General features: G+C 33.8%; 4 protein-coding genes across 6 annotated transcripts; 2 read left to right on the top strand and 2 right to left on the bottom strand.

Annotated features, from left to right (window-relative positions):
- Nucleotides 1-109: 109 nt before the first annotated feature.
- LOC111013071 (Endomembrane protein 70 protein family) lies at nt 110-2,839 on the bottom strand. The gene is made up of 2 exons (XM_022287438.2): nt 2,632-2,839; nt 110-2,438 (listed from the first exon to the last, which is right to left on the bottom strand). Exon 2 carries the CDS (start codon nt 2,418-2,420, stop codon nt 432-434), a length of 1,989 nt encoding a protein of 662 aa, XP_022143130.1. The 5' UTR covers nt 2,421-2,438; nt 2,632-2,839; the 3' UTR covers nt 110-431.
- Nucleotides 2,840-9,800: 6,961 nt separating this feature from the next.
- On the top strand, nt 9,801-10,527 carry LOC148209940 (uncharacterized). Its single transcript, XM_088127995.1, has one exon. It carries the CDS (start codon nt 9,923-9,925, stop codon nt 10,235-10,237), a length of 315 nt encoding a protein of 104 aa, XP_087984121.1. The 5' UTR covers nt 9,801-9,922; the 3' UTR covers nt 10,238-10,527.
- Nucleotides 10,528-12,016: 1,489 nt separating this feature from the next.
- LOC111012955 (Cyclophilin-like peptidyl-prolyl cis-trans isomerase family protein) lies at nt 12,017-13,671 on the top strand. 2 transcript variants are annotated; one of them, XM_088127103.1, is made up of 2 exons: nt 12,017-12,832; nt 13,005-13,215. In XM_088127103.1, exons 1-2 carry the CDS (start codon nt 12,121-12,123, stop codon nt 13,025-13,027), a joined length of 735 nt encoding a protein of 244 aa, XP_087983229.1. In that variant the 5' UTR covers nt 12,017-12,120; the 3' UTR covers nt 13,028-13,215. The 2 variants fall into 2 exon arrangements, with proteins under 2 accessions (XP_087983229.1, XP_022142961.2); XM_022287269.2 differs by having other exon boundaries at nt 12,033-12,832; nt 13,073-13,671.
- Nucleotides 13,672-15,366: 1,695 nt separating this feature from the next.
- LOC148209939 (uncharacterized) lies at nt 15,367-17,210 on the bottom strand. 2 transcript variants are annotated; one of them, XR_015793043.1, is made up of 2 exons: nt 16,563-17,210; nt 15,367-15,535 (listed from the first exon to the last, which is right to left on the bottom strand). XR_015793043.1 is itself a non-coding variant. In XM_088128069.1 (1 exon), the coding sequence occupies exon 1, from the start codon at nt 17,155-17,157 to the stop codon at nt 16,696-16,698; it is 462 nt and encodes a 153-aa protein (XP_087984195.1). In that variant the 5' UTR covers nt 17,158-17,210; the 3' UTR covers nt 16,383-16,695. The 2 variants fall into 2 exon arrangements, 1 of the variants encoding a protein (XP_087984195.1); XM_088128069.1 differs by lacking the exon at nt 15,367-15,535 and having other exon boundaries at nt 16,383-17,210.
- Nucleotides 17,211-17,711: the final 501 nt, after the last annotated feature.

The following is a 17,711-nucleotide window of genomic DNA, read 5'->3' as shown; positions in this document are numbered from 1 at the left end:
ATACTGCAAGTGTAACAGACCAAGATATCTATCAAAAACATGAGAGCAGAAGAAATTGTACCCTTTCTTTTTTTTTTGGCATTCTAAAGCATACAGATACAGATAGATCTCAGCAATTAAAAGTACATACTAAAATTCCACATAAATGTGTTACAAACTACCATTAAAACATCTAAAGTATGAGAGCCTAATGTGCCAGAATGCAAATCAGAAATCTGTCTGTATCAAAATCCAGGCAACAATCTCCCTTAAAAACACAAAGAAAATAATACATCAAAACTGGACGGTATTATTGTTGTCGTCTCGTTGAAATGAATCGACGAAAACTAATATATCATATCGTAATAATAAAACAATCCATACAATTTGTATTCTTTGATCACCCCCCCTAAACTGCCACTGATCTCTTGTTCAGCTTCTAAGAAACTCCATCAATCCAACTTCACTGAAGAGAATAAGTAATGCACAAACCAGAATGAAGAAAGGAACCCAATTGTGCCAGTTGCGAGCATGATCGCAAACACCATTAGAAAGGAGTACCCGAGGTAGAGCGTGGAAGAGATCGGGCCGCTCAAGCTCTTGAGATCAAAGATGAGATAGTTAACGGAATACAAAAAGATGTATATGGCAACTGAACCAGATGCAAAGAAGGACTTCCACCACCATTTCCAATCCTCCACACAGAGATGCATGTAGGTAAGAACCAAAGAAACTTCAGCGCAAACAACCACGAGAAGCATCATAACGATGAAGAGAAACCCGAAAACATAGTAGACACGGCCCATCCAGATACTAGACATGATGAAGAACAGCTCAATGAATAGGGTTCCAAAAGGAAGAGTGCCAGCACCAAGAACTAACAACCAGGATGGATATTTTTGAGCAGGAATTTCCCGAGGAATTTGATTGGTACGGACTGGGTACTCGATATGAGGTGCTTTGGCCCCAAGGTAACCGCCAACAAGTGTAAGCGGGACCGAGATGCAGAACCAAAGCAAGAGCAGAATAACAAAAAGGGAAAATGGAATGGCTCCAGTGCTGTGACTACCCCATAAAAGGAAATTCAGAGTGGTTAAGATCAAAAATGCAATACCAGGAAAGAAGCATGAGACCTTCCATGAGACAGAAATCCAACCTTTGCTGTCACCACAACCGATCGTCCTCCATAAACGAACAGCGAAATAACCAGCTGCAACGCCAAGAATCATATAGAAAAATAGCATACCAGTAATCAGGGTCCCACGAGATGCTGGTGACATGAATCCTAGGGCAGCAAATAATATGGTCACAACTGCCATTCCAAGAATCTGAACCCCATTGCCAACCATAATACATAAGAGTGCAGCATTTGAAGGAGCCCTGAAAACATCTCCAACAACGAGCTTCCAACCAGATAACTCTTCATTCATCTGAGCTTGTGCCTCCTTGTCAAGCTCCTCATACCGGGTCAGATCCCGCCTAACAGTCCTCAAGAAGATAACAAAAACAATACCAGCAAGAAAAGTTATCACCATCATAGAATTCATGATTGAGAACCAGTGGACTTTGGATCCCTCCATCTTAAGATAAGCATCCCACCTTGATGGCCATTTGATATCACTCTCTTCAAACGTAACTTCATATGTAAAAACAATTGGCTGGCCTTCCTTGATAGGCATCGACACGGTAGTGGGATCGCACTGTATAGCGCTAGGATACTTTTGGTACATGTTCAAGTTCTTCACCTGATCAACATTGTGCACAATGCTACAAGGTACCACCTCAAACCCAACAACCATATACCCAGGCACGTCCGATCCTTCTTTCCCAATTGTCGGGATCAACTCAGCAGCATCACCAGTCCCCATCACTCGTGCCATATTGGCCTCCTCGTATTTGTGAACAAGGACCTTGAATTTCAAATGGTTAAACACATAGTAGGCATCCTTAACCTTAACCCCAACTGGATAACCAGTCCACCTTAAGACATAACCTTCCTTCTGAGTATAACGGATCGCAGGTAAATTGTCAAGAATCAAATTGACCTGATACATTTCATCAATTCTCTCCTTCATGATCTTAAACTGATCGGACGTCAATGGATCTGAAGCACACGAAAAGATATCCGTCTGATTTGTGAACATCTTAAATTGATAAGGCGAATTCTCAATTCGATCTCCCATCAGGAGCTCACCAAGGTTTTCAGCACTGTCCTTAACACCCTCAGAAGGCTTACAAAACGGTAAACTGTAATAGCCAAAGGGCATTTCGGTCTCGATAGATGTGAGAGAATTCACCTTCACAGACAACAAGTCGCCGACAATGTAATTGTGAGGATAGCTACCAGGAAGGTAAAATCCATGGCCGAGTTGAAAAACCAGAGAACAAGCTAAAATCCAGATCCGAAATCGACTGAACAACTTCATTCTCGATAGACCCATATTAGATTTGTAACGGATCTGAAAACCCCATATCAGAAAAATCAATGCCAGAAGCAAAACAAAACGAAAACACAATCATTCAATCGAATTCGTATAAACATTCAAAATCCAGAATAAATGCTATAAACATACAAAAACTTCAAATGCACCGATGGTAACAAAACGACGAACTTAAATCAGAATGTCCTTTGCAAGAAATGATCCGACTGACCTGTTACAGAGATCGATACAATCTCCCACCGGAACGAAAATGGGCACCGACAACAGCAGCAGAAATTGGAGGCAGAGGCCAAGATTTGGAAACAGAAGAAATGGTTATGGCGGAAGAGAGACAAGTTCGTGGAAGGAGAAACGTTGGGTATATAATGAGCAAAAGAAATTTCGGTTTCTGGGGCCTGCAAAGTGCCGGACTCGTATGCCTTTGCATTTATTTATAATATTTAGTATTCTTTATTTGAAAAATATCCCTTTCTAGTCTTCCCTTCTGTTTGACAATTAGCCCCGCTATTTTTCCAAACCGTGTATTTAAAATGGTCCCAAAATAAAAATAACGCTTTTATTTTAAAAAATAAAATTAGGCTTTGTATTAACTTATTAAGCTAAGCGGTTCATTGGTTTAGTTTTAAAGGTCACTATTTTGGCTTACATTTAGAAAAAGTAACTATTTTAATTTCTATTCGTAAAATTTGTGTTACACCATAAAAATCTTTAATATAGATTTTATAACTGAGTTTCTAATTATTTGTGAGAGAAAGTATTATGTTAAAATTATGATCGAAATAAATTAGATGAAAATAGAAAATAAGGGATCAAGATGGTCGCTTAAAAAAAATATAAAAACTAAAATGAATAAAAGTTATAGGAATGAAAATAAATATTTTAGACATACAAGAAGGATTAAAATGAAGTACAACTAAAGCACCAGTATTAAAATATATTAAAATATTTTAAAAATATCTTGATTTTTTTTAAATACGAAAAATAGGAATCTTTGGAAACATATTTTTATGTGTTGAAAATCTTACTATAACTTTGAAACTGTTTTTGAGAAAGTCGTTTTAATTTAAAATTCCGATACTAAGCCTCAATTTTTGGGATTAGAAATAGAAGATGTTATCGACCCGAATATTTTTCTTAAATAAACCATTAATATTGGGTCAAGCTTTTTTTCTTTATCTTTTTAACGAAGTCAACACTATGGTAATGAAATCTGAAATATGACACAATTAAATATTTATTGATATATTCCATAAAATAAATGATCAACTAAACTCTCTCTCTCTTTTTTAAATATCCATGAGTCTTCGAACCAACTTACATGCACCTTGACTAATTTCACGGGACAACCATCTGACCCTACAACATTGTTCTGTGACCCTACTCTCTCATTATTTTGTAAGAGTTTAAAATCTTAGTTTGGTCGTTTTTCTAATGCAGGCTAAAACAATGGTATATTTTAATAAGATTAACAATGTTAGTGTTATAAATATAATATTGTGTTAAGTTCAATTGAAGCAAAGAAATCACTAAGCTGGTTAAACCACACTACTTGACCATGTTGAGGCCGTCAGACTGACAAAATTGATCAGACATAATTCATATGAGTTAGTCCATCCGAACCATCCTTAAGAGGTTTCCTTTATAAATAGGATAGAGACACTTAGGCATCTGAGTGTGTTGAGTTTAGCAACATATTAACGTGTTTATACATATGTTTTGCACATAAATTCTCATCCATCGCCAGCAGATAGAAAATAAAGTTATTATCAAACAAGAGCTGAATTCGTTTTCTTTTTAAGTATTGCACCTACGTGAGCAATGAAGTATCACAAAAGTTATCCTGGATTATTTGAATTTTAGACCTTCAAAAAGTTTTAGAATTTAGCATTAATTGGGCATTAAGGTTTCTGTTGCCTTTATTACACTTTTGACCGTTTCCGTTGACTTTTTTATTACAAACCTCTACAGTGATAAATTAATTTAATATATGTTGTAATAAAAAAATCAATATATACATAATCATAAAATATTTCTTTTCCATTTTCAAAAGGAAATAAAAATAAATAAATAATAAAGTATATATATATATATATATATTTCTTTCTTTTCCTATAGAAAATTTTAAGTGAATCAAAATAATAATGGAATAAGGACAAAAAGGTACTGTAATAATCCATTAAGATATTTTTTCCAAACAAGAAAAAGTGCAGTTTGAGTTGAACTAAAATCATTGAAATTTCGTGGAAAAAAATCATTTAAATCATTTATATTCAAATAATGAACTTTCTTAATAATTCATATTATCATAGTTTTTATTTTCCATCGAGATAACATATTATCATAGTTATCTACGGTATTAATTTTGTTGGTTAACAATCGATATTTTCACATATTTATAGGTTCAACATCAATGTAAGAGGTGAATCGACACTCTGTAATAGTAAAAAAATTGAGAAAATATAAAAAATTATCAACAAAATATCACTAATATATGAACATAATATCAATATTACTAATTTTTAACCCATTTAAACATGTGTGAAATGCTAATCTGTTAATTTAAATATTTATTTGGAATGTCTTTACTTTTATAATTTTTCCTAAAAATATCCATCCTGATTGTCTTTTTATCCATATTTCTATGGACAATCATGGTTACCCAACCTTAAAAGTACTATAATTTAATCAATAAATAAAAAAACATATATTTCCAAGTAAAAAAATAATAATTATTTTCCAAGTTAATATAATCATCAACTCGTGAAACGTGATGAATAAGAGCCCATTTGATTATGACTTTTATATTTTGCACTTAAAAAAAAACCTCATATATTCGTTTTTCCTTTTTTAATTTGCAATCTTTTTCAATATCTCAATCAAAGTTTTCAAAGTTAAAAATAAATTATGAATAAACAAATTTAATAAACAAAAATAAAAATGACATTATCAAATATCAACTAGGTTGAACAATGCTATTACTCTTGTTTTTCGATATAAAATTTTTTACAACTATTTATTTTTGAAAAAAAAAAAGAAACCATTATTTCTTCTTTCTTCTTTAGGAAACTTGTCTTTATATTTCTCATATTTGTAAAAAATATATAATCACAACGAGATAAGTATTAAAATTGAAATCTGATTATAGGTATACTTTTTATTTTTAACTATGGAAAAAAAATATTTGGTTAATTTTTTGAAGAATTAATAATAATATAATAACATTCTATTTAATAGTGGGTTGACTTGCATAATTTTTGGATCTATGTTGCATTGGGTCTTTGGCATTTCTCTTAACGTGCGAGCAACTTAGCCTTCAAGAAAAAGAATGGTCTTATTCCAACTTGAATCTTACTCCACATGGTCCAAAATTAAAAAAAAAAAAGTATATATTATTACCATATCATATAGATATTCTGTTAAATATTTTAAACAAGTATCTAAAGTATTGAAACAAACTTTTTCTCGCAATGTTTAAAAAATTAAAAAATATATTTAAAGTATACCACTTATTTTTCGCTAGTTTGAGATCATCTAAAATCACCCAAAGCTTTCGAAGATATACAATTTTTTTAGTACAATATGTGAGGGTGGATGATCGAACTCCAACCATGAGGTCGTGAGGCATATGTCAATTACCACTGAACTATACTTGCTTTTAGTCGAAAATATACGATTTTAAAGATTACGATAACATGGAAAATATTTTATATTAACCACAATTCTAACACACTTTTTTTTTGTAAAATATATTATTTGACAATTTAAGTATATTGTATACCTATTATACATACATACTATACCTTTTTTTTTTTTAAATTCATATAACATAGTATAAAAAGTTTCAACTTCACCTTTAAAGTACTGTTAGACGCTAACGTTGAAATTTGATAACAAAACAAAATATATTTTAAAATATTACAAGATAGAGAGTTGGAATTTAAACCTATAAATTATGAATAGAAATGCCTTAATAAATGTGAGGGTGGACGTTCTAAATTTCAACATTTAAAGAATATTTAAGTACTTTAACGTTTAAGTTAGGCATAAATTGGTTTTAAAAGACACGTACATATTACATCAACATTTAATTAGCAATGTCAATGATAAAAATAACATAAAATCGAAATTTTAAATCTACGGAATAAATAAATAAAAACATAAAAAATTAATTAAAGACTGAATTTGTAGTTTTTTTTAGTACGTAAAGATTGAATTTTCTATCTCGATGCTTTTAACTTTGGTGACTGAATTTGTAAAACAATCTTAATATTCCCAAAGAAAAAGAAATTATACCTATAGGTCACCAACGGATATGAATATTGAATACGACGTCGGAGGGAAAATAAACAAAAAAGAAAAGAAAAAGAAAAAAGAAATAAATAAAGTAAAATTAATAGCCACCGACGCAAAACGAGTTCGAGATGTAGACCCGTGGAGGAGCCCATGCCGAATGCTAGTGCGCACATAACGGTGAATTATCATAAATGAACCGACCAATTACAGTTTACAACTGCCCAAAGAACTGACCTTAGGGTGAAACTTAAAAATAATAATAAAAATAAAAATCAATAAACTCAAATAAAAATTAATTAAAATTAGTCGGTTTAATCAACAAATAATGGTTAGTTTTGTTGATGCAGGATTCTGAACGAGGTGAGGTGAAAGGTCGGTTGAGTTGTTGACCTGCCAACAGAATATTGCGTCGGTTTAGTGTTCGGCCATGTACACTCTTAGGTTAGCGCTTAGTTCAAGTTAGTATTGAGCTGAATTTAGTTAGAATGTGTAGAAATTGCATATATTTTTTAAGGGTGAACCACACCTTTTGTAGGAGTGCTTTGAGAAATGTTGTACTCCTGCCACTTTGGCGCTCCATATATGTTTGGTGTTTAATAGATTATATGTCAGTGGTATCCGTGTTTTCAAGTCGGTGTCGAATTGAGCTTTTACTAGGTCAATTAGATGCGTCTTTGTCTACCCATCTTGCTTGTCCTTGCCTATCAAAGCCATGTGATTCTAAGTGAGAGGGATCATGTGGTAGGCTTTGGGTTAGAGTTTCGAGGCTAATTCAATTATCCTTTAAAAAAATAATTATTATTTTCGAAATCAATTTTTCATATTTCTTAAATCAACAAGTCAATTCATAACGATATGCATTTGCTTGGTCGATTTTTAAATGTGAGCAAGAATATGTCTTCTTTGAGTCTTGCTAACTGAACAATGTGTTCTTGACTAAATTGTCACATGGTGATCATGCGGCCCTTTGAGATATCTATCTCAATTTTGTTAATCTAATTCTCAATCTACCCAATTAATTTGAGTACATATGAGAAAAAACATGCTATTGTCTATCATGTTAATAAAAATTAGTCTATTCATAACTCCCATACCATCTCATAATTAATTATTATATCACTTCCTTTTATTAGTACAACGTGTGCGGATGGAGATCAAACTCACAACTTCTTGATTGGAGATATATGTCAATTACCGTTGAGCTATGCTCGCTTTCATTATATCACTTCTTTTAATCTACATGATTATTTATTACAATATTTATTTCAAATTTAATAATTACAACACGAATTCATGATTATTTTATTTAAAATTGGAAAATAAAAAAAATAATTCATTTTACTTTTTTTACAAACAAAAAAGTAGTTATATTTGAAATTAGTACAATACAATAATGTATATTACAATAATAAAAAAAAAAGGTAAACAATTGCACATGAAAAATTACTTGTACAAATACAATTCTCAAGAAAACAAACTATTGAGCATTAATGGAATGTGGGTTCTAGAAGGTAACATGTGAGTGTAGGTATGGTTGGTAAGAAGAGTTTGTTAACAAGAAATAAGAAAAATGTGATTTCGAGACTCTCTCTCTCAAGGACATATTGAGTTGTCTTGTTTCTCACTCTTCTTTCTTTTCCTTTTCTTTCTTTTCCTTGTAAATTTCATACTACACTTTTTCGAATATAGATATATCAATCAAACACTTCACTAATAACGTAACCAGATATTCATCTAATTAGGAGAGTTTCTCATATACTTGAAATAGATATATGATATTCATTAAAAAAAACCTAAAGCATATATGATACGATACATTTAAAGTATGAGAGAAATTTAAATTTTATAAGTTGGAAGCCTAGATTTATCGATCCATACGGAATTTGTCCATCAATCATAGAAATTTCGTGTTTTAAAGTAAATGTCAAATTATTATTATTTAAAAATGTTAGAATCCATATAAATGAATTAAATTTACCCAACCCATCAGCTTAAACTTTTGGGTTGAGTGGTGGTTTATTCATTCTTAAGATGGTATTTGAGTCGTTTCCTCCCCATTTATTATGATTTCCACTTGTTGGGTCTTGATGTTGTTTTAAAGTTTTGGATTGAGTGGTGGTTTATTCATTCTTAAGAAAAAAAAACAAGTGATAAAACAATTTTAAGATTTTTTTTTTCTAATTGCAAAGTAGAATAAGTCATTCTCGTTATACTCCATACAATTTGAAAATGAAATGAGAATATATATTTACTTTATATCGAGCGGACGAATATAAAGAATAAATATAAAATATAATTATCTAACACTACATAGCTTAGTATTTATCAATATGATTGTAACATTATCGATCTATATTATATCTGATAAGTTATCTCATTATGGTATGAAAGAGAAAATTAGGTAATATAATATATTAATTACGAATGAAAACTCCTAGGAAGATTTGAACTAAAAAATAAAAACAAAAACGTTAATTTGAATATAACTTTTGAGTTATATTTTGAAAACAATGATAAAATGAACTTCATAAGGATCTAGTTTTTTGAACAATTATGCTTGCTTATTAGCAATTTTTTGTTTGTTTTATTTTATACTTTTTAAAAACAATTGATAAATACTAAGTAAATTTAAATAAAAACTAAAAAATCGTTTACAAAATATTACATTTACTTCTTAATTTTTAGCTAAAACCAAACATAAAATTGTGAGCAAATAAATATATAGTTTTTAAAAGTGGAAAATCAAAACAAAAATCCTTATCAAACTAGATATTAATGTTCAAATCTTCTTTAAGTTTTTTAACTTCTAAATCTAGTTAAAAAAAGTATGATCATCCAACGAAAGAAAATGGAAAAAATACTTAAAAAGAAATAATAAATATATCACGAATCTTGCACAAAACCCTTAACATAAAAGAAAATAAATAAATAAAATAGAATAAGAGGAGGGCAAAATTGACTTATTTTTGGATAACCAATTTTCCCTCTCTTTCTCGCCTAACACAAACACAGAAAAAACCCCGCCTCCCATTTCGCCCAGGCGGCATTTCCCATTTTGCCCTTTGGCGCCTATAAATACCGCTCCGTCACCCCCGGCCCCCGTTGCCCACCACCGCCTCTCTCAGGCATTTTCTCGAACACCTGCGGCGTCCGTCCCCTGGTGGTGCGCTTCCCCGCTCCTCCCTCCTCCGCCTTCCCCCTCCCCTCCGATGGCCGCCGACGGTCTCCTCCGCGCAGTCTACGAGGGCTGCATCGCCGGCTGCGACTTCGAGATCGACCGCCGCCCCTACCACCGCAACTGCGGCTGCGCCCTCCACAAATCCCGCCGTCAATCCCACTGTCCCCACGCCAAATCCAAATCCGTCTCCTATCCCATTCACCGCTCCTGGAGTGAAGGCTGCTTGGCGCTCGTCGCCTCTGCTTCTTCTTCGCCCTCCTCTTCCCCGGTCGTCGGCAAGACGACTCAGCCTGGTGCCGTTTTGAGCGACGAAGATGACGACGCTCTACTGTATGTCAGGAATTGAATCCAATTTTAAACGATTCGTCTTCTTTTTTTCTTTTTTTCTTTCTTTCTTTCTTTTCATATTTCAACAATTTTCCTCTTAGATTTTGAATAATTGGGAACCAGGTGAGATTATAATTGTGAATTTTAAGTTTTATGTGATGATCTGAAAAAAAAATATTGGATCCATCCATGTCTCGAGTCTTGTAAAACTCGCCATCAAATAGATGGTGGGGATTGAAAAATGGTCTTCTCTGTGTTTGGAGAACAGTTGCTAATTCAGATACTTAATCTTACGTTTTTTAGTGTATATATAGTGTCTATACACATCATGTTTTCTTCGTTTTTGCTGATTGTGTTCTTGATTTTAGTAATCTGCCTTGCAAATTATCTTTTCGGCAGCATCTGCTTTATGATTGTTTGTTTCCTTTTTCTTTTTCCCCTTCTACTGATCAGTTTAAAAAATGATCTGGCGACGGGAATGATAATGAATTGAAATTGAAGCTGTCTTCATGATCTTCATGAAGAACAAAGAAAAAAAATGATAAAAAGAATAAGAAAATCATAAAGAGAACTAGTTTATATTAATTTTCAACTCGCCCTCCAATATTTTAAAACTTGTAATTTAATCTTTAATCTTTCAAAATTTTGGAATCAGATCTCTATTTTTTTTTTTTTGGAAATAAAATAGAAGAAGAAACCAGATCTCAACTTAATAACAACATTAATTTCTTTTAATAGAATGATAACTAACATTTGAAATGGTGCTAATCTTAATACTTTATTATGGGAGTTTTTTTTTTTTTTTTCTAATCTCTAATTTTCAGGAAATCTAACTCATGAAATTATAAATCTTAAATATCATTTTATTATTTAATTAACGGTTTAAATCTTATTTGGCTTTTAAACTGTGTTAAAAAAAATACATGGAAAAACCATATTAATATATATATATTTTTATTTTTTTATAATAAAAACCTTAGACAGAGTCATATACCTATAATTTGAAGTATTTAAAGTTGCATAATGGGTTAGATATTGGATTTCTAGATGTATTCAACTTTTTATTGGATAATTAATTATATGAATCAAGGGGCCTCGAAACCTGATATAAATATAAGGAAAATATTTGGCTCCAATTTTGTCCTTATCACCATGACAATTGAGAGAGAAATGTAAAAACAAAAAATATTTTAAAAAAGTAACTGAGTTGTCAAATATTTAATGGTGGTAAGGACAAGGTAGGAACTAAGTATTTTCCTAAATATAATATTAGCAACAAGATTTATAACTTACTTTTATGCATAGGGATACCGGTCAATATCTCCCTAAAAGTTGGATCTTCATATGGCTACATTTTGTGCATGTTGTGCACTCATGTTTCGTTTTGATTTCACCATAAATCATAGTAATTGTTATGTTAGAGTCGAAATCATACAACACAGCTCGTACTTGGTTACTGTCCTACGTATGCTTCCCTCTCCCACTCTTCAAGTCTAAAAACGCTCTTTGAATTATGTACCTTTCTAATACCTAATGCAGCACTCCCTAATGCACTACCCTAACTTGGTTGGCACTTGACTCAACTTAGATTGAACTACTGGAGCGACTTCTAATCCTTGTTATAAGTAGCTAATTATTTAGGTTATTTAGTTTTTGTTTTTTCCCCTCTGGAATATAACTTCTTCTCTTGAGGTTAGATATTGATTAATGAGGTCAGAAGTGTAAAAACCGACTGAGGTATAATTTGATAGAATAAAGTATTGTATTTTAGAGCGAGGGCCCACTGTGTTGTCTGTGGTCACGAATCCTCCACTTCCCTTCAATCTCCACTTCCCTCCCCCGCTTTCTCTCTCTCTCTCTCATCCAAATTCACCATGTTTCTTCCTCGCTCATTTCCCGACCATGGCCTACGCTCTGCTTCCCGCCGCCGCGGCCGCGCTTTTTCCCCCGCACCACCACCGTCGCCCCTCCCCCAACAACGCCATCCCCCGCCGCTCCCTTCTCCTTCTCTCCACCTCCCTCTCCCTCTCCCTCTCCACCGCCGTCGATCCCCCTCCCTCCCCGGCTTCCCCGCCGCCCGACACCACCATCACCGACCGCGTCTTCATGGACTTCAGCCTTTGCCCTACCAACTTCCTCCCCAACCGAGACAACGCCGATGACGGCGCCTCCACCACCGCCGCCGACCTCTGCTCCGATTCCATCCCCCTCGGCCGCCTCGTTCTCGGCCTCTACGGCCGCATCGTCCCTGTCACTGTCGCCAATTTCAAATCCATGTGCACCGGATCCTGCGGCTCCTCCTACAAAGGGACTTTGGTCCACAAAATCTTCCCCGGGCAATTCTTCCTCGCCGGGCGACAGGGCCGCCGCGACAGAGGAGAAGTCCGGCCGCCGCTGCAGTTGGCGAGAAACACCGAATCGGTGAAGTCGGATTCGTTCTTGCTATCGCACTCCAGAGGCGGCGTGGTTTCGCTGTGCCTTTCGGAGAACGACGATGAAGACGAATTCAAACTGGATCCGAATTATCACAATGTGGAATTCTTGATCACCACCGGCCCCGGCCCCTGCCCCCAGCTCGATGGCAAGAACATCGTCTTCGGAGCGGTGCTTGAAGGTACAACAATTTCGAACATCTCTCTCACAAATGCCCAAATTAAATTACAAATTCCTTGTTTCATTTTGATGAATCAACTTAGTTTCAACTTTCAGCTCTCAATTTTGTCCTTGATAGTTTGAATAAATCTCAAGAATCATCAAACCCTAATACAATTGTTTTGATACACTAGCTAGCTCTTGTAAGTTGCAATAATGGGTTGTTGGATTTGTGCGTGAAATACTTGAGGGGGGTTTTCAGGATTAGATGTTGTGGCGGCCATAGCCTCAACTCCAACATACAAACCATCGGAGAGAATCAGGCAATTCAACGATTTGGCTGAGTTTTTGGGAGATGAAAGAGCTCAAAATGCTCGAAATATTTGGAACAGACCTCTCAAAACTGTTTATATCAGTGACTGTGGGGAACTCAAAGTTGCTAATCCTTCACTGTCTCCCTCTCTGCCTTAACATACACATTCAATATTCCTTGCTTCCACTTCGTACACCACCGTTCGCACGGGTGCTTCCTTCTGAGACAGAACACACTCCTACCGATGCATTTTTACATCCTACAACTTCGGCAGAGCGTTGAGCCCCGTTCATCTCTTTCGCGCAAGAGTGTTCATTATTCTCAAGCTCAAGGTTCCATTTCTTTCCCTTCCTCATCTTGTTATTTCTTCTTCTGTGAAAAATGAAAATTCCATCCCATGTTCTTATTTTTGTTTCCTATTCACCTCTGGTTTACTTTTGGTTGACCATTGTTTCAGTTCGAAACATTTGGAATTCAAATTTTGATGTCAATATTGTTGGTGACGTATTTTATATGCTAAAGAAACAAATTTCGTTGATGTTCGTTCACTCTCAAAGTTTGTTGTTAGTTTTCGTTTCTATTTCTTTCTTTGTGCATTTTTTCCCAGCAAATAACTAAATAATTAGTTTGGATGCTCTAGTTTGTGCGTAATAACAATTTGTTTGATGTTCACGAGTTTTGACTTGTGGTTGTTGTGCTTAACAAGTGTTTGTGTTAGATTTTTATTTAATCTGTTCAAATAAATGGTGTTCATGTTAAGGATTTCACCTCGAAAAGATTAAGGGACATACCATAAAGTTTACAAGATAAAACAAATCACTCCTCTCGTCGTCCTTTAATTTTGGTTTTGAGGTAGAACCATGTGATTGCGTGAATATTAAGACAATTCATGCAGAAAGCATAAAAAATTTACTGACGGGCTGCAAAGATAGTGCTTCGGTACCTTTTTACATCTTTCTTGGTGACACTCTTTGTATTGTGAACATCTTGGAAGCTACATGTTGTGGTTAGATCCCGAGTCCGAGCTACACATATTCGTTATACATAACAAAGTGTCCAATATGTGCTGAACGCTGACACGATATCCCACAATTTTTTTTGCTGAGTACAATAATAGGTGAGGGTTTAAACATATGACATTTTAATCAATGAAACCTAATCAGTTGAACTAAGTTTAGGGCGACATATTTCATATTTTTTCACTTTGACAAAAGAGATTGGATATTAAGAAAATAGGACTGAAATTGGGTTGCAAGAGACAATGCACTATGATAGCCTACTGAGAGCTCCCTAAAAAACTATTCAATCCTAACTCTCTCCGAAAAATATGTTGCAAATGTTGCAAGTAATTACAAATATTTTCACTGTATCCTTGTTAACTTTTGTTTTAATAACTCCATTGAATACCTCCAATACCTAAAATATAAAAGAAGAAAATCCATGAAGTCAAGGTTCATTTTTTTGTTTAAACTGCCATTTTAGTCCTAATTTTTCAAATGTCTCTTATATTTTCAACTTTTATTTAAGTTCTTATATTTTTGAAAAGTTTCAAAGTCAACGTCCCTATATTTTAATTTATTTTTGGCTTACAAACATTACTTTAACCCTCTTTTGTTTTCTTATATAAATTTTTAAACATTTTTAAAACCTAGGATAAGTTTTGAAAAAAAAAGAGTTAGTTTTCAAAACTTGGTTTTGTTTTTAATTTTGGCTAAGTATTTTTAAAAGAGGTTAAAAAAATATTAATGAAATTGGTAAAAAACAAGTCTAATTTTTAAAAACAAAACGATAAAAAAAGGAAATGATTATCAAACAAGACTGTAATTTTTTAAAAGGTACCATTTATTTTCTAAATCTAGTGGAAAATTCATTTGTGTTTTTAGAAAATTTGAAAATACTAAAGAAATCCTAAGAGAGTAAGAATAGTTTTAAAAAAGAAATGGCAGATTTTTTTGTTAAACAAGATGGTTACTAAACTGACTGAAATTATTTTGTTTTTTTTATGATTAAAAATGGATCGAAATTATTTTAATTAAGGGAATTACGTAAATGATAAGATAAAATGTGCATTTTTAATTTATATTGGTATTTTTGCTCTACGTTTAAGACCATTTTCTTAACCCCTCCAAACAGTATAATTTATCGAATAATGAAAGCATATTTAACCATTAATCAAATATATATATTTGTAAGAATGAAATAAAATTTGAGGAAAGAGAAAAAGACAATATTGCCCTTCGAACAATACATGTTAAAGTGTATTTACCGTTTTTAAAATAAGTAATTTTAACAAACAAAAATACTCCAATTAAAGCATCGTATAAGCGCTTCTCTGCCCATTTGCACTCCGGGGAGGAGAAATGTTTTCTTTTTTTTCTCTCAAATTATGCTCACGATGACGAAATTTCGAACCTACGGCAGAAGTGAAAAAAATATAATCTCGTTATTTTTCTAAATTGTATATCAGAAATGAAAATAATTATATCATTTACAATTATTTTCAAGTTCAACAATTGGAGCGAGAAATTGAAATATCCAAAACTCCTTCGCAATTATTTATAAAAGAGAGGACCCGCAATATATGGCATAGTGCCTGCAACCCCGTACATGGGCCAACTCAATCGTAACCGTTCTGATTAATTATTGATTTTTTAGAAAAAAAAAAGCTGGCTGCAGAGAAATTTAAATAAATATTCTTAAATATTTTTAAGAATATCTGAGTGATATCATTAAAAAAATTAATTATTATTGTCGAAAAAGAGTCAATTATTGTGAAAACATGCTGTCATTAAAAAAGATTATTGTGAAAACATATAATTGAATATACATGTGAAATAATAAACACACATCACATGATCTATTTAATAATTTATGTATTCTTAATCATCTACAGAAGAGAATAGATTTCTGATGTGATATTTTTATTAATTGTGATTCAAAATAACTATTGAAACAATAATATTTGATAATTTAAAGTGAACAAGTTTCAATAGTTGTTCATTGTTGTATTTGTAAAAAAAAAAAAAAAGGTATGGAAGCTGATACGGAAAATGCACACATTAGTTTGTGCTTTGGTTTTCTAATTTCATCTCGGACCTTCTTTGAATATTATGTTCATGATTTAATTTTAAAAGTAGAGCAAACTAGTGTAAGATCGGGAAGAGTTTATGAACATTATTATATTAATTGTAAAATAAATAATTGAACGCTGTTTAAATGGCAATCCTAACTTGGAAATTTGTTGCCATAGGTAGAAGAATCTCCAAACCAGAACCACTTAATTAATTATATATATTAACCAAGAACAGTATGAAAACTCTGTTGCGAAATCCGAAAATGCTACATAAACACAGGCGCATATATATATATATCCATGAAGAAAAAGTTATGCAAAAGGCATTTTCAGACATCTATCCATTGAAAGTCCGACGAAATCTACCTTTTGGAATTTAATCGCTTCCGCTCCAGTATACGTCGTTATAACCACCGTACCGTTGGCCACAATTTTTTAATCGAGCAAATTAAACGATAGGCCGCGAATTAAACCTTGAAAAGACCACCTCCAAATCCATTTATCTGTACGCCGTGGTTATCTCCCTTGACGTATTTGACGAGGAAGACGGCGGTGTCTTCGGCGGAGAAGCCGGTAACCTAGACGAGAAGTTCCTAAGCGGAAACTCATCATCGACATGGCCTTCATCGTATCCTTCGTCAAAATTGAGCGAGTAACTGTGCGCATCGTAGTGAAAATCAGCCGACGCCGAGTGACGGCGTCCATGGCGGCCGAGCCGGGAGATAAAATGCGGACGCCTGTCCTTGTTCTCAGGACTGGATCTGGACTTATCCTTGGCGGAGGAACACCGCATGAGCGGCTTTGGCATATCGCCGTCGGAGGATATCGACATCCGCCGGTGGTGGTGGTGGTGGCCGTTCCGGTGCTTACGGAGGCAGCAAGACAAACACAGAGAGGATTTGAGCATCTCCTTGAGAGAAGACGGCGAGGAATTTCCCTTGTGTTCGTTGGAATCGTCCATCGATAACTGAAATCGCTCAGAGAAAATCAAAGAATATATCACAGAGAGAGAGGGGGGGGGGGGGGGAAGGGGTCGTTTTGGGAAAAGCAACGATAAACGAGTTTATATATATTCGGAGGGAGGAGGGTGAAATTACGAATAAGGGCACCTTGCGTACGAGGCACCGGATTTTCATCGTTCCGGATTAGGGGCGGGTGCGAATTTGGAATGGAATGGAGGGGTACTTTTGTCATTTCGCTATCCTTAAGAGTTGTGGCCTTGAGTCGTTGCATTTTCTCCTTTTGAAAATTATGGGGCCAGCGTGGATAATTTTGATGGGATTTTTTCAAATAAAGAAAACCTAAATTAATCAACTTTTAAATATAAATATAAAGCTAAATTACATTTTTATGCTACATACTTGAAGTTAAATTACATTTTCGTCCTGCCGATGAAACTATTTCTTGGTTCGACGCCAGCTTCTTAAGTTTGTAAATTATTTATACTCATAGAAAATGAATTTCACAATGTGAAAAAAAAAAAAGAATTTCACGATGTTGATGTGACATTTTGGA

This window comes from Momordica charantia (assembly GCF_013281855.1).
Source record: "Momordica charantia cultivar OHB3-1 chromosome 8 unlocalized genomic scaffold, Mcharantia_2.0 BLBB01000008.1, whole genome shotgun sequence".
In the NCBI taxonomy this organism is placed as follows: Eukaryota; Viridiplantae; Streptophyta; class Magnoliopsida; order Cucurbitales; family Cucurbitaceae; genus Momordica; species Momordica charantia.
Note: the sequence above shows the minus strand (reverse complement) of the source record. Positions and strands in the feature narration are given on the sequence as shown.